Source organism: Formica exsecta, unplaced genomic scaffold, assembly GCF_003651465.1.
Source record: "Formica exsecta isolate Colony F162 unplaced genomic scaffold, ASM365146v1 scaffold363, whole genome shotgun sequence".
In the NCBI taxonomy this organism is placed as follows: Eukaryota; Metazoa; Arthropoda; class Insecta; order Hymenoptera; family Formicidae; genus Formica; species Formica exsecta.
In genome coordinates this window covers 1,493,100-1,509,803 of record NW_021850877.1, presented here as the reverse complement: position 1 = coordinate 1,509,803, position 16,704 = coordinate 1,493,100, and the positions used below count along the sequence as shown (strand labels likewise).

The 16,704-nt window shown below is 31.8% G+C and overlaps 4 protein-coding genes across 12 annotated transcripts in view; 2 read left to right on the top strand and 2 right to left on the bottom strand.

The window, feature by feature from the left end:
* LOC115239072 (protein phosphatase 1 regulatory subunit 12B) overlaps positions 1 to 9,215 on the top strand; it is a 20,927-nt gene extending 11,712 nt beyond the window's left edge. For 5 of the 8 annotated variants that reach the window (XM_029813405.1, XM_029813407.1, XM_029813402.1 and 2 more), the window contains 8 exons: positions 580 to 763; positions 1,363 to 1,518; positions 1,712 to 1,895; positions 2,036 to 2,145; positions 2,389 to 2,460; positions 4,893 to 5,216; positions 5,867 to 5,959; positions 7,855 to 9,215. In XM_029813405.1, coding sequence (XP_029669265.1) covers positions 580 to 763; positions 1,363 to 1,518; positions 1,712 to 1,895; positions 2,036 to 2,145; positions 2,389 to 2,460; positions 4,893 to 5,216; positions 5,867 to 5,959 — 1,123 coding nt within the window. In that variant the 3' untranslated portion in view covers positions 7,855 to 9,215. Of the gene's footprint in view, positions 1 to 579; positions 764 to 1,362; positions 1,519 to 1,711; positions 1,896 to 2,035; positions 2,146 to 2,388; positions 2,461 to 4,151; positions 4,653 to 4,892; positions 5,217 to 5,866; positions 5,960 to 7,854 lie in introns of all 8 variants that reach the window. The other 3 variants (XM_029813410.1, XM_029813408.1, XM_029813403.1) reach the window with 3 other exon arrangements.
* LOC115239073 (glutamyl-tRNA(Gln) amidotransferase subunit B, mitochondrial) lies at positions 9,155 to 12,055 on the bottom strand. The gene is made up of 10 exons (XM_029813411.1): positions 11,855 to 12,055; positions 11,532 to 11,679; positions 11,337 to 11,450; positions 11,087 to 11,259; positions 10,840 to 10,988; positions 10,523 to 10,758; positions 10,255 to 10,443; positions 10,048 to 10,184; positions 9,853 to 9,976; positions 9,155 to 9,740 (listed from the first exon to the last, which is right to left on the bottom strand). Exons 1-10 carry the CDS (start codon positions 11,968 to 11,970, stop codon positions 9,525 to 9,527), a joined length of 1,602 nt encoding a protein of 533 aa, XP_029669271.1. The 5' UTR covers positions 11,971 to 12,055; the 3' UTR covers positions 9,155 to 9,524.
* Positions 12,056 to 12,177: 122 nt separating this feature from the next.
* On the bottom strand, positions 12,178 to 13,729 carry LOC115239075 (peptidyl-prolyl cis-trans isomerase 5). Its single transcript, XM_029813414.1, has 4 exons — positions 13,524 to 13,729; positions 13,066 to 13,273; positions 12,809 to 12,993; positions 12,178 to 12,715 (listed from the first exon to the last, which is right to left on the bottom strand). Exons 1-4 carry the CDS (start codon positions 13,596 to 13,598, stop codon positions 12,581 to 12,583), a joined length of 603 nt encoding a protein of 200 aa, XP_029669274.1. The 5' UTR covers positions 13,599 to 13,729; the 3' UTR covers positions 12,178 to 12,580.
* Positions 13,730 to 14,269: 540 nt separating this feature from the next.
* On the top strand, positions 14,270 to 16,693 carry LOC115239074 (peptidyl-prolyl cis-trans isomerase FKBP8-like). Of its 2 annotated transcripts, XM_029813412.1 has the most exons (6): positions 14,270 to 14,433; positions 14,930 to 15,238; positions 15,314 to 15,510; positions 15,636 to 15,934; positions 16,065 to 16,368; positions 16,455 to 16,693. In XM_029813412.1, the coding sequence occupies exons 1-6, from the start codon at positions 14,398 to 14,400 to the stop codon at positions 16,477 to 16,479; spliced, it is 1,170 nt and encodes a 389-aa protein (XP_029669272.1). In that variant the 5' UTR covers positions 14,270 to 14,397; the 3' UTR covers positions 16,480 to 16,693. The 2 variants fall into 2 exon arrangements, with proteins under 2 accessions (XP_029669272.1, XP_029669273.1); XM_029813413.1 differs by having other exon boundaries at positions 16,065 to 16,547.
* Positions 16,694 to 16,704: the final 11 nt, after the last annotated feature.

Genomic DNA, 16,704 nt, shown 5'->3' with positions numbered 1-16,704 from the left:
TGTGTGTGTGTGTGTGTGTGTGTGTGTGTGTGTGTGTGTGTGTGTGTGTGTGTGTCAACTTTTTTTATTGTGTGTGTGTGTGTGTGTGTGTGTGTATGTGTGTGTGTGTGTGTGTGTGTGACATTAAGCATAATATATCTTTACTCTTTTAATTTTTTAATTAATTGAAAAATTGATATACTCTACTACAGATGAATTCTTATGTGTGTGTGTGTGTGTGTGTGACATTAAGCATAATATATCTTTACTCTTTTAATTTTTTAATTAATTGAAAAATTGATATACTCTACTACAGGGAAAAAAATGAATTCTTATGTAGTCATGACACCAAAGATACATCTGGAACACACAAAGAAGATATATTAATTATATTTTACAGGGATATATGCATATATATTTTTGCTGGTTTCTGCGAAATTTTTAATATGGCTTACAATTGCATTGGACATAATGCTTACTAAAAGTTTGTTTTTACATTGCACAGAAAACGACCTGACAATATATTGTACATCTTTGGTTGCAACTTGTAAGCTTGCAGATATTTTTCCATCTCATGTATTATTGCATATATATGTACAGATCCTTCGTTCCGCCGGTACGTGATGAGGAAAGCGAAACCCAAAGGAAAGCCCACGCGAAGAGAGTGAGAGAGACTAGAAGATCAACTCAAGGTGTGACGTTGGACGAGATCAAGAGCGCGGAACAATTAGTCAAGAAGAAGCAACAGAACAACGAATCACCAGCAATAACGCCATCCACGCAGGTAAAGATCGTATCGATGTTTTTATCATATATGAGGATTGTCTTATCTATTGATTAGAGAATGACTAATCGCACGTGAACTGAACCGTCTGGAAGAATTCCTCTTAAGCAGTATATAATAGTGTTAAGAGAGACACCCTCCTTCATCTCTATATGAGAACAATGATAGAGAGTGAATATTAAAACATAGTGCGGCATATTAATCACACAAAAAAAAAAAAAAATTTTATTGATAGTGATTACGATTCCAGCTTTTAAATTGCTATATCATATCGCAATTTGGAGACTGGAATTGTATTCAGCATAAAAAAAACTATTAGCGAAACGATTATTCTTTTTCTTATGTTTGAAATAAAAGTTATTTTTCGTTGAACTGTGTTACTAATTGTGTATAATAAACGAAGACATACGACGATCTAATGTACTGTTAGATGGCTTCCATGAAGTACCTGTGTTGTTTAAAATTGAAAGTACATCTAATATTTTATTTTTTATTATATTCTTATATACAATTATAATACGATACGACGATTACACAAAGTCGAGACGATGCATTACGAAGTCAATACATTTATTCATTTTTTTTTTTAAATAATACAGCCTACAACTACCGTCAGCAATACAGCTTCGATCACAGCTACAATAACAACCGCAACCTCAACTACTGCTACCGTGACTACCGCAAATAAAGTAGAAGAATCTAATTTGCCTGAAAGACGACCATCTTGGAGATTAAGGGTAGACAATGGAAGCAAGGTCTGTGCGGTATTTTTACGAAATTATTATTTATCTATGTTTATTCGCGCGATTATCCGTGCTATAATCGGTGCTACGCCGCAATGCGTTACAAGATACAAAATATGATGAAATTCAATCGCGATAGTGGGAGCGAAACATCAAATGTCATCGTAAATCAAGATCTGTAATAACATTGTAATTTGTTATATAGTTTCAGTTAGAAGACGCTAATAATAAATCTAATGACAACACAACGGCCTACATGAGAAGACCGTCTGGTGGAACTGGTATACCTAGACCATCATCAGCGCCAGTGGAAACTATTGCTACTAGTAGTACAGAAACCACAATTACTTTACCCCTTAGAAGATCGTTAAAGCAACCTGATGACAAAGGTAAAAATCTATAGAATAATTAATTAAACAATATAAAACTTGTCACATGTTCTTTATGAAAAAATTAATAGAGATACAAAGTTGATTTGTGCAGCATTGGCGATTATTTATATAAAAAGTTGGAATTATTTATGTTATAGAACAAGATAAGGAAAATGATAGTAGAAACGCACAAGCCACACAGGCGGTTATACAAAGGAGGCGTAGGCCTAAGAGAAGATCGACGGGCGTGGTCCACGTGGATATGGATGTTAGTAACAATTTTATAATAAAATTATCTAAAAAGTTATATTGATCTCTTTTTAAAAATGTTCTAATTAATATCACACGAGAAAATAAGAAAGAATTGTATATTTTGAGAGAGAAAAAATAGCATAGATTTTAAAAAGACGAAAAATTAAAGCTAATCATATGTATATAATGAAAATTATTCTATAGAAATTAAATAAATGTGTTTAAAAATACGTCTAAGATGGCATTTTATTTTTTATAGGAAATCGATCCAGAGAAACAAGATGTAACTGCTGGTGGTGACTGTGATGATTCCAAGATCAATCACAATGAAGTAAGTAAATCCATCTTCTTCTAGTTCAGAATCTTGCAATCTTTTTTATATATTATGTCAACTTTAACTTTAATAGTCCATTATCATTAGAAATATATGAAACATTGCTTGAAATTGAAATAATTCAAATAAAAATAATAAAGATAAATTACATACGCGCGAATAACAAACGTGGACTGCTGCATGATGGACGGATAACGCCGATCATCTAGAATATATCATTCCCCTATTTTATCGGCCCTCTTTGACTTTTTATTTAACAAATCTTCCGACGTCAAAGTGTCTGTCCGAATTTCGATTTACGAATCTGTTGTCACGGATTTACTAGACATGTGCCAAGAAGCCAAAATTGGATAACGCGCAGTTATATGACGCAGAGAGAAACACAAGGCTCGTAGGAAAGAGGGGGAGGAAAGTGTACGAATGATGAGGCATCATCTCATTTTGGCCTCGATAAGTTTCTGAAATTTCGATTGTTGAACAGGTTGAACAGTTATGTCACAGATAACGAGAAAAAAACAGACACTCTTTATTTTTGTAATTCTGGAAAAGAGAGCTCGCTCTTACACAAAGTTCCAGTGTAACTTTTTCATTCACTGGGTATAAACGGATTTAGTATGCTACCGGAGCTTGGTGTTATTTTTAGCTTCTTGGAACAATAACTTCTATTTTGTACATTCTCGAAAAAAAAGGTTCAATAATCTTTGATTCTATCATCTACGCGTTCAATATTCTATATGAAAATATATAAAAAAAAAATATATATACAATAATCGTGAGACTAAAACGCACGTCAAGACGTAATTTTGTTTAATCATGAAATAAATATTTCTGCTCTTTTTTTTAATATAAAATTATTGAGTTGACTTTAACAAGTAGCAATGGTAAAATTTTGTCCGGGAAGTTGATCGGTAATTGAAATAAAAAGAGATGATCGTGAACATGACCTGATCGTGTCTAAAAGTATTCTATCAATGTATTCGGAATACAACTCGACACTTTGACATTTAGAATCGTATATGTATCGTTTGCTGGTCATGAACATCGCTAAATGTTTTTTTCAATCTTCTATCCACGACAGACAGATCATCAACCCGTCTATATGAATCTTATATATGAGAGGCTAATGTTACGAAATTTATACACTCATATTCTCTTGTTTTTCGATTCTCTTGAACTTATTCTTAATATAAAATTAGATATAATCGTACAATGTAATTTAATGGACTTAAAAATTTTTTTTAAATTTGCTTATGTTATATTTTTTATTATGAGTCATCATACATGTGTTAAAATGCGTTTAAACTGCGATACAAACTGTATTTGTTCTTGAAACCTTGATATTTGTGTGCGTCTTCGTGTCGCATTCCAAAAATAGCGCATAGTAGTAATGCTTTAAAGCAAACTGTGTGCCTGAGAGAGATGTCTTGGGTTTTCCTGCCCAGTCTCCGTCAGTCTATCATCTGCTCTCCGCAGTACTGGATGTACGCGCTTTGCTCTAGAAATTATAAAGCCTTTGCTATTAAGATACCGTGTAGACTGACTGTACCGTGTGATAAAAGTTTTCGCAACTGTTAATGTACGAATAACGCGTAGAAATTGAGTGACGAATTTCGTAAAAAAAGCTGTCGATGCTGTAACGGCTCGTAATAACTTTGCACGTGACGCAAACCATGTCTTCGTACAGAAAGGGAGCACAGACTAAGCCAACAACAGCTGCGGGCTTGAGAGCTCAAGCGTCAACAAATGGGAAATCAATTTTTGGAAACAGGTCACGAATCGGTGGATTGCTTTCGTTGAATCAGAATAATTTAACATACAATTCGAGTTTATTGGGTACGAAAAATCCTAATCTATATTCCGGGTCGAGTTTCTTGAACAAAAGCGCAAAGAATAGCGATCTATTTCGTACAAGTCCGTATGTGAAATCGACGAATAGTTCGAATTATCAAAATCTTTTCACTACATACGGTGGAACGAAAACGGGATACGGTGGTGTGACTGTACCCTCTCACACAGTCGTCAATTCCTTGAATTTAAGTCCATCTCTCAGTTACAATTATTTAAACTTAAACGTTCGCCCACACGTGCAAAAAACAGAGAGTTTTACCAGATCTAAAATAAAACCGAGTTTAAATATCAGATCCAGGAGTTCCAGTCTAACTAGTCTAGCTAGTTCCGAGGGATACGCTGTAAGCGATTTTTCTTAATTCATACAAACACACATATATATAACTTTTAAAAAAAGATTTATGTAATCAAACTTTTGGAGAATCTACTAAAAATATCCGGTGGTTTTGAAACACCTTTATAAATATTTGTAATCTCGATAGTGCTAATACAGAATCTATAATCAAAATTTTTCTTAAAGGAATTTAAACAGTAATGCATTTAACAAAAATTAATGGAATTTAATATTATATCTGTTTCAGAGCGGAAACGATCGTTCTGTGAGAGCTAATAGATTAGGCTCAATATCTTCATTATCATCAGAAGCGTCATCAACACCAATCAGATTAAAATCCAATAATTCCGAAAATGGCGAAATAGACTATAAGAAATTGTACGAGGAATCTCAGGCCGAGAACGAAAGGTTAAAGGACAAATTGAAACGTTCCGATGAACAATTGAAGGAAGTTAGAAGTTTATTGGAGAAAGCGCAAAGCAACCAAAACAAAGTAATTCTCTCTGAGGCAGAAAAGAGAGAAAGGCGAGCAATGGAAAGAAAACTTTCGGAAATGGAAGAAGAATTAAAGGTAAGCTCAGATTTCATGTATTACTTTCTTCAATTTCAACAAATGTTATTTATGTGATAGCAAATGGAACAAAGACGCTTTCATACATTGAATTAAATAATGACGAGACTGGACCACAATTTTCTGTGATTTTATCTCTGTGTACGAATATACATATCAGTGTATATCTGTATACTCACAATTTTAGATTTTGTTTTTTTTTTTTAGTTAGTTATACACCCGTCATCTCTTTTTGTTGTGTTGCTACGACTAGTAGTGGCAAAAAAACAGTGATGATCCTTTTTGTAAAAAAGCGATCCGATTGCTTCGGTGCATCTATTTTGTACGCTTTTCCTTACCTATCATTTTTTACGGCGCTTTTCTCTCTTTCTTATTCTCTACTCAGATTAGTCTACTGATTGATTTTTCAATCGGGAAATATTAATTTCTGTTCGCCCGTTTATATCTCTTCCCCTGTGTTTCGCTTCGCAGAATTTCTAGTATACTCTAGCGGGGAATTGCACGCGGTTTTACTTATCTGTTTTAACGAAACGCGAATCAATTGTATGTTTTGGGATTAGCAAAAAAAAAAAAAAAAAAAAAAAAAAAAAAAAAAAAAAAAAAAAAAAAATAGTGGTAGGGTTTTAGGCTAATCGTTTAACTGTTTACAGCAATTACAAAAGCTCAAAGCTGAAAATGAGAGATTGAAAGCCGAAAATCGGGCACTTACCCGTGTCGTATCCAAACTCACCAATACTAAATAGGTAAAGAACACAATGACAGCATCTGCGTTAACGACAGATATCGTGTCTCACGTATAGCATTAATTAATTAATTAATCGAATGATTGATTACAATTTCGTGTTCCTCGACCGCCAGTATTAAAACAGAAAAGATACTACTCATTTACTTATTGTACAATTCAGCTTTATAAAGTGCATTCCGAAAGCGATCGTTAATCAATTTTTAATTAAACGACACTAGCAGCTTGTACTTTTGTAAGAGAGAGACTTCAAGCCTATTTAATACATACATTTCATCCCGAATATCATAATGAACATTATACGATCGCGCATCTCTCCTCTTACTAGTGTGATACTAATAGCACTTTTATCTTTGCAATATCAACGCGATTTTTAACGTGAAAAAAAGTACATGTATAACATTATATATGTATACGATTATTTAAGATCGCTGTAAAATTTCAACCGTGACAATTATAATAAATTATTCGCGACTGTTTGTGTGATGCATGTTATATAAACGCGAATTACTTAATGATATATTTACTAAAAAAATTATTGCATAAGTTTTTTTTAACAAGAAATAGGAGAACGCAGTCTGTCATATATTAAGATGCATAGGAATGAATATAGATTCCGTAATTTTATAACTTTAGGAGAAACTTTTCCTTCATCAATAAAACCATCATTCAACATGCAATATAACATTTGTAAACTGAATGCGCCATCACCAAGCATCGATAATCATCTTTGGCACGTGTTACACATGAAAAACAAAATCATGACTTTGCAGCTGATTATTCTTTTCTTTTCGTTCATTCATCTTAATTGTAATTGTGTGACAGTTCCCGAAATATGTTCGATATATTAAATTCAACACACTACTACACTCTTATTAACTTAGATCTCCACCCCTCTCTCTATCTCTCTTTCTGTCTTTCTCAGAAAGCATGTTAAATGTTACATTGTTGCATTTTCATTGCACCTTACTGTACATACTTATTGACATAGATCTACTTTGCAAAATGGGCAATCCATATATGAGACTGGTATTAATCTTACTTTAATTTTTATGTACATACTTATCATTTTTCTAATTCTATGGTATGCATTAGAAAGCTTTCATAATCAACGATATTATTTTGTAGTGTTCTAAAAGTGCTCGACAAGAAAATATGTGGCAAATGATTATAGTTAGTAACACATAATTTAATATCGCTCTTTTAATATTTTTATAAAATGCTCTTGAAATCAAATTATTGATTAAGCCTACACATCTTCTAAATATTGTTAAATTTAATCCGGTAATTAAGCCTCACGTAGATTGTATACGAGTCCGAGGAGATTAATATTGTCTTCCAAACACACAGATATAAACTTTATTGTGTAAGATATACGTATGAAGATTTATATATTACTTTTAAGTTTAAGTGTGTCAGATCTCCACAACTCTAGTCTATAAATAATTATGAAAAGAATTTAGTAATTTAATTAGTAATTAACAATAGTGAAATAATCTATAAATATATAAAGAGAATACTTGTGTACAAATGCAATGATAATCAAAAGAAATAAAGCCTATGATGCTGCTGTTATATATAATACGAACATCATGAATTGATGAAACGCTACTTGCTCGATTCACTCGATCATCTTTTTCATTCCTTTATCTGAACACATTTTTATTAATTTCTGCTAGTATACAATATACTCGAATATAAACTTTAATGACTTTTGGTTGCAGTAATACTTGTGAGTACCTCTCTCTTTTTCCGTTTATCTTCCTGTTGTTTTTTGTGAGCACATTACTCCATCTATAACGGCATCATTTCTCTTTGTATTCCTCTGTATAATGTAACTCCTTTGTTGCGTTTTCGATTAGCACATAAGAATTAGTGTGACATTTTTCTTTCTAGGTGATGGACCAACTAAAATGCGAAAATCAGAGGCTAAAAGATGAAAATGGTGCCTTGATCAGAGTAATCAGCAAATTGTCCAAATAAATCTTGTAGTCTCAACTACACACCGCAATGAAATTTTAAATTGTTGTATGTTACGATTTGTATATCGAAATGAATTGCTTTAATTATCGCAGCATTATTATCGCTAGTATTCTTACGAACGCACATCACGCTATCGATGAATTTATCCTCGTGCTAGTAATTTAACTTATTCCGATGATGAGATCAAATTATTAATCGCATGGCTGTGCCAAGGGCGAAAAAGATGTTACTCCTATTCTTAGACTGTGAATATTTGATTTTGTAAAAAACTTAGAGAAATTTTACTTTGCGAAATTATTTTTTAATGTCTTATATATAGAAAGATAAATTTTACAATCCACTAAAATTAATTCGATGTGCTTTATAATAAAAAAAATTCAAATTTACTTTATATTTGACTTACTAGGAAGAAGAAAAACTGTTGATTTTTTACAACTTTCTTTTTTTTTAACGTATCACGTTATCAATGTTGATTCTCTTTATAAGGACATTTTTGTGTAAATATATAATAGACAACGGTGATGTGGCATTTTAATACCTGAAAGAGAGAATTTTTACCCACGGAGCAAGTCTCTGAAATACTCTGACTGCAGACAAATAAATACAGTAAAACGAGTCCATTTGTATTACCGAAAAGCAATAAACGATATATCTGTTTCGCTTAATTAAATTATGCAGCTGGTAAAAAAGGATGGAGTCACAAGAACATGATCTTTTGCTACTCAAGTGGCCTTTCTCTGAAGACTGCAATTTACAAATCCTTCCATCATTGCCATTTTTGCAGTATAAGCAGAAATTTGATGCATGTACGGGAGAATAAATGTTTTTAATTATACTCTGTAATATTAATACATTTTCTTATATAATATCACAGATATATGTAAAATATACGTAAGACACATTGGGATTTTTTAATCTCCTTAAAGTGCTAAAATTACTATATGTTAAAGCTGTGGCTGTAAAAAAAAACTTGAGTTCGAACTGTTGATGTGGTAGAATCTGTGTTATTATTTTTAACTATTTGTCTAATGTATGAAATGCTGTTACCTATTATTTTCTTATAGCATATTAATAAAATGATTGTTCAATATAAGCTCTGGATAAAATCGAATTTATAAATATTGGATTATGGAATGTGTAAACTGACAGTTGGCATGTTTTTTAATGATATTATTGTAAACAATTGTAAAAAAAGAATGACTCAGTGTAGTTATTTCGTAATGAAGTTTATTAGAAAATAATACTTGTGTAAATATTTAATACATAACTTACACAACACACGGATCTTAGTTTTATTTTATTAGCTTAAGTCACATCACAATAAAATAAAATTCCTATATATATGTTTATATGTATATTGTAATGTTTTTAAATATTTATATGTAAGAATCGCGCGTATGTACGATTAAGCAGCTGTATCATATATATTTATTAAAAGGTAAGTAACTAATAAAATTTTTTACATATTTTATTTTTATTATAATTTTATTTACTCTCAAATATACCGTTTCATTTACAATATATTTCTTTATAGGAATTGATTCCGTAAATCCGGTGTTCTCTTATATAATCTCCATTTACTACTACTTTAATAATTTTTCCATAATTTTTGTAACAAGAGCCATATCTGCACGTTGTTCCGTGATTTTTGCCATTTCTCCCAATAGTGCATTAAATAATTTTTTCTTACCATTTTTATATCCTGATACAATTTTCGGATTTTTCTCGATAATTTCTAAACATAACTCTTCCAATCGTTTCTCATCTGATATCAAGAACCAATTACGTTCTTCAACAATCTATATATAATAAATAAAAACAGTTATATACAAGTTTAACATACAAAAAGACTCGCAAATTAAATACACACTGCACATTTTTTATATGAAAGAAACATGGAGGAAACTTTACCTCTTTCGGAGATTTCTTTGGATCAGATATTATTTCATGCAGAATCTTTCTCGCTGTTATTAAATTAACTATTTTGTTTTGTAATAAATCAATCAAGTGACCAATAAAGTTTTCATGTGGCATGCTAAAAATTTGTTAGATGAGCATTTTATGCAATTTAGAAATATAATTTAAATAAAACGAGGAGCCTCTTACCAAAATTCAACTGTTAGTTTATTTTTATGAAGAAAACTCAACAGGTCCATGACGAGGAACTTGGAGACCAATCCTGGTTCACGATTGTTATCTTTTCTTATTATTCCATCAAATAATTGTAACAATGCAAAGTCACTCTAAAAGAATATAAAATATTAAAAACATCTCTTGTATATGTTTATTTGATTATAGTGCATTCAAACCTACCATTAGAGATACAATTATTTCAGGAGATATTTTAAAAATGTTCTTTAATCTCTGACGTATCTGTTCCGGCAATTCAGGCAACTGTCTTTTCAATATTACAGCATCGATTAAATTGTTTTCATTCGGTAAATCTTCTCTGACATGTATACGTAAAGGTGGCAAGTTTGTTTCAGGCATAAATCGGTAATCCTGAAAATGTTCTTTACAGCAAATTCAAGACAGAACAATCTTTTGAGAACAACGGCATTAAAACAAAATGATATATTACTTCTTTGTCTTCCTTTTCACGCATAGGAATGGTAATCTTGTTTACTGCATCCCACGCGCGTGTCTCGTTAAATATTTCATTGCCGGCTTCAAGGATAGAAATCTGTCTATTTATTTCATACTTAATAGCGGCAGCGACGGCACGTACACTTCCAATGTTTTTTATTTCCGTCCGAACGCCCAACTCGTCGTCTCGGTTATTTACAGAAACGTTAGCATCGACACGAAGTGCTCCCTCTACAATTTATAAAAATAATAAAGTATGATATACTGAACCTACAAGCATTTTTCAAAAGCCAAATAATTTCTGTAAATGACCTTCCATTTTGCCATTACAGACACCCAGTAACTGTAACGTAAGTACAAGCTCCTTCACAAGTGCAGCAGCTTCTTCACCATCAACCAAATCTGGCTCGAACACAAATTCCATCAAAGGTATTCCAGCACGATTAAGATCAATCAAGCTTCTACAAAAATATGAAATCAAATGTTTAGAATACTATTATAATTTTTATCATTTTCTAAAGTTAAAAACATATATATAAATAATTAGCTTAATTGATACCTTGCTACATTTTCGTCATGCAAACTTTTACCACTGTCTTGTTCTAATTGAATCTGCTTAATTTTAGAAGACTTCAGATATGGTGATTTGTGTATTCCTGGAGTGAACACATGAAACTTAATTTCACCATTGACAGCAATGGGCTGTCCTTGTTGAGTGATTTGAAATCCTGCCTAAATAAATAATTGAAACGACTAATAAATATGCCAATATAAGATATAGAGAGAGAACTAGATCTTGTGATATTTACAGGTAAATCTGCATAGAAGTAGTGTTTTCTCTCAAACAGAGAAGTCTCGTTCAATCGACATGATAATGCTATGCCCGTCAGCACCGCCGATTCCACGCATTTTCTGTTCAATACCTGCAACACATTTGTATCTGCAACAATAATTAATATTTATCGCAACAATTTAGGCAATTTTATTAATTATCAATTACTTACAGGTAATGTTCCTGGTATGGCGCAATCATAGAATGAGACGCACGAATTGGTGGGACGAGCAAAGTCGGTAGATGCGCTAGAAAATAACTTTGACTCTGTTGCAATCTGAGCATGAACTTCTAAGCCCACGATGGATTTCCATTTCTTTCTACAATGATCAGAAATTAGATAATAAAATTAACGACTCAATTTAATATTTTATGTATATCAAAACATTGTATATTTTGCAAACAGACTAAATGTGATATATATATTTTTGGGGGGAACAGCAATAAGAATTATTTACATTTTCATATGTAAATATTCATAACCTAATTGCTTACCGCACTTTTGCTTCTTTTTGAATTTTAGATGAAAGAAATCGCTGTGAAGGATTGCCATTTTGCTTTTTAATCCATTTATACATAAAAACAGTATATATTTGTCTCTTCGGCAACATGCTTTATTGATGTTTTGATATAAAGTAGACAAAAGGTGCGCTTGAAAGATGGGTAGTGAATTCTCAGAATTGCCAATTGTCAAGCAAAAAATTTTGTATAGATGCCAACCAATAAAACGCGTTGGTCCCACGACTGTTTTCTAAATAAATTTATCTCTATTTGGGGATTTAAATTTATGCAGGAACAATAAAAAAATATAATACATATACTTTATACAACTTATATTTATTCGTGAATGTAAAAAATCTTATATACGTATAAAATTTGTTGTGCAATGTAAGTATACATAGCTGTAACAATTGGAATAGAAACAATCATTCCTATGACAACTTACATGTTGCGATCGCTGCTTTAATGCTTTATAATCCTATAAAATGCTGCATTGTTTTTTTATTATGATTACTAATGATATGGCATCCTCTATTGATAAATCAATTGATTGCTATTGAACAGTTGAATATCAGAGCAAAGAGATCAAGATCGTACAATGCCACTGTTCACTCTTTTAAAAAAATTAATTATTGAAGATGTCAGAGCCATAATTCAGAGATCGTTTTGAAATAAGATTGACCATAAATAATAGTGAGACCTATTAGTAAACACTGGAATTTAATCAGTAGCATCATCTCTAGATACACTAAACGGCTCTGCTATAGTCTCCGCGCCGCTATCAGCGATGACAATATCCTTCTGTGGTCTATCTTTCATATCTGTGTGTGTTTGCTCAATTTTACGCACTATATCCTGTAATACAAGAATCATTGCATAAATAAGTGAAACATATTCCCACGAGTTATCATAATGCATAAATGTATCTTATTAGATGTTTTGACATACCATTCCTTTGATTATTTTGCCAAAAACAACATGTCTACCATCAAGCCATGGTGTTTGCTTAACCGTGATGAAGAATTGAGATCCATTGGTGTCTTTGCCAGCATTAGCCATGGATAACCATCCGGCACCATAGTGCTTCAGTTTGAAGTTCTCATCTGCGAATCGATCTCCGTAGATACTGCGACCTGATAAATAAAACAAGTCAATAAAAGTGTTAAATTAAATAATAAGTAAAAATAGGGAAGCTTTTGCTAAACCTCCAGTTCCATCTCCCCTTGTGAAGTCTCCTCCTTGGATCATAAAATCTTTTATTACTCTGTGGAATAAGCTGCCTTTGTATCCCTCACCCTGTGGTTTCTTGGCGAGTTCCACGAAATTCTTGACGGTCTTTGGAACGGTTTTACCAAAGAGACCGATTTCAACTCTGCCCACATCGGCATCGCCGATTTTTATGTCAAACCATACCTATAAATTTAATTTAAATATTTATCAATGTTAATCAATACATCTACCGAAATTTTTTGACGGATACGCGACTCAAGAGGAAAGACATTGTTCCGAGTGACGCATGGACCTTTCCGTCTGTGCAACAGAAATATCTCGCGTATGGTAAAGGGACATGAAGTGCCACGTATTCACAAGCATTGTTCTTGTTCTTTTCACGATATTATCAGTTCGCTTTTGTTTCGAAGATTGCACTTGCAGAATATTATACCTTATCGGTGACTTTCGGTCCGTTGTTCGCGCAAGAAGCTGCGACCACCAGGCCCAGAAACAGTAGTAGTTTCATGATACGTCAAACTATACGAACAAAGATCCCTCGACTACTGATCCTTTGTAACAGTCTGTCAGAATTGGGAGTCGGCGGGACCGCTGCCGGATGCGAGTCGAGTTGCGTGTACGTGGTCTTGTAAAAATGTGGGAGCACCCGATTGGCCGGTTCCATTGGCACAGTGAAAGGAACGTGACAAAGGGTCCATAAAGATAAAAATTTTTATATTCATAATTATAATCTGATTTTTTTCACGTGTTTTATTAATTTCGATCCTTTTAAATGACTGGTAACTTTAACATATCAAGGAGTATTCGGAAATTTGAGTATTCAAATTTTTCCCGGTTTAAATCTTACAAAAAATCTGGGGCATTTAAATCTCTTGCTAACTATCGATAGGTAATAATAACTAACGATTATGAAATTAATATAATTGGATCAATCACTCTCTTAAAAAATTTCTTTTCTGCAGAAAATAACAGTCTTTCATGATTTATTAGACAGAAAAAAAATGAGCGTATGATTTTACAATCGCCAATTATTATTACTGCCTATCTCGATAGGCAGTAGTTTCAAGAAATCTAAACGTCAGATTGTGTAGGATTAAAATGGGAAAAATTTAAATACTAAAATTCTGAATTCTGAGATTTTAAACGATTTCTACGCATGCGCGAGCTCCATCGGTATGATGTCCAGTGTCCAGTTATTTCCAGTAACTTCTTGAATCCTTACTTCTTGAGTGATCTCAAATCTCAAGTCTTGTTCAGTTTTATTCTTTATCATTTTTAGTCTTGCCAGATAAGAAATTGTGTTTCCAATGTCGGTTGATACATTCGAAAACGAACAGGAAAAGGTACGGTTTTTATCTTATTAACAATTATATTTTATAAAGTACGATTTAGATCGGTTTCTGTCACATTGAAAGTACATCTTTGCATTATTGCTTATTCATCATCGTATTCATTACTTTTGCATTTTTTTTTTTTTTATAGATGAGAGAAGTAAACTTTTTTACAATATTTATTTTCAGTTTATATCGAACACAGAAAATATTAAGTATATTCAGAATTTTAAGTAACCTATAAATAAAAAAATGGTTTAAAATAAATTATTTACAATGCTTGTTTTTTTAAAGCTTTATTTCTATACGTATTAAAAACGTTAAAAAAAATTCATTACAATTAAGGAAAATTTGAGCTATATATTATCTTCTGGTCCTTGTAATTATATTGGATTTTGATATTATAACCGATAAATCGTGAACTTTTTCTGTTAAACTCAATTAAATTTCAATTCATGGCTGTACAATAAGTAGGATTAAATAATTATAGTAAATATTTTTATTTAAGATGGACGAGAATATGATATCACAAGGAGGAACACAAGCTGATTTTATTCGCGAGGAATTAAATTTTAACATTGATGCTGAAGATCCTGTAACAAAAGCTTCTTTAAATGATCATTCTGTAGGTGATTGTATAGATATATTTGGTAATGGTCAGTTGAAAAAGACAGTTATAAAAAAAGGTGAAAATGGAACGCGACCAAACAGAGGTGATATATGTACATTAAACATTACTGGTAAACTTGAGGACAGTAAAATAGTGGAAGAATATGAAAATCTTGTGATACAGTTGGGAGACTTAGAAGTGATACAGGTATCATATATATTATTATTATTATTTGTCAATATTTGGTTTATAATACAATATTGATATATATATATATTACAGGGATTAGACTTAGCAATTGCATTGATGGATATAGGTGAAGTTGCCGAGATTGTAATTGATCCTAGATTTGCTTATGGCAAGCAAGGAAAAAAACCTATACCACCTGATGCCACTATTATATACACAGTTGAACTGAAAGCAGCAGAGCTAGAGCCTGAGATAGAAAAATTAAGCATTAGCCAAAGAAGAGAAACAAGGTAATAATTTTGCTTATAAATTATGTAATAGAAGTTATTTTTGTGGATTAAATACTTTAAGGACAAAACTTGGTGATCTGTTTAACTTTTTTTTTGGCATAATGTTTGAATTAATTTTTCTAAAGTAATAAGAAACGTGAGCGTGGAAATTGGTGGTTTGTTCGGGACGAGTTGCCTTTTGCATTACAATGTTATCGGAAAGCATTGGAATATTTGTCATCGACAAAAAGTGGTACGAATCAAAATGAGGAAGAAGAGTCATTTAGTGATACTGAATTGCAAATTTTACTAGAGGATCGCATAAAAGTGCACAATAATTTAGCAGCTGCATTAATTAAAACAGAAGCCTATGATTCAGCTTTAGAAAATGTGGAACATGTTTTGAGGTGTCAACCACAAAATGTGAAAGCATTATTTAGGAAAGGTAATGCAAAAGTCCTAATCTTATATTTACTATATTTATTTAGTTTTTTTTTTAAGTTGTATTTATTCTTGATTTATGTTTTGACAGATATGAAAAATTCAAATAAGTATATGTATTGTATGTATTATAGGAACAATATTGAGACTCAAAGGTGAATATGCAAAAGCTTATGCAATCTTCACTGAAATGCAAAAATTAAATCCAGACATGAAGATATGTAATACAGAATTAATGACCTTAAAAGATAAAATCGCGAAAGATGCAAAAAAAGAAAAGTACTTATACCGTAAAATGTTAGGTGTAACTGAAGATATCAAAAATTTGTCAAAGGATGTGAAAGCGGACGATAAAAGTAAAAAGAAGTTTGCTAAGGGAGTTTTATGGACGTTGGCTGGAGCAGCATCTGCTGTTGTAATCAGCGTATTTATACATAGGTTTACTTCGTGAAAAAGAAAAAAAGAAACAAATAAAGACATCAGTTAATATGATTAAAAATAACGTTGAATTCTTTGTGTTTAAGGAAACAGAGTCTGTATGGGATTTAAGTATGTAGTATCATAACTTTCCAGTTTCCAAATTTTTTTTTTTTTGGAAGAAAAACCGACCAAAATTATGGATAATATGTGATGAAAATTAATAAAGACAAATTATAGGTAATATGTAATGAAAAATGTTAAACTTTTTGTTTATTTAAGGAAATAGAATAATGCTTGATCTGTAATTATATGTATTCTTTATTTTTAAATATTTATAACTATAAAATATATATA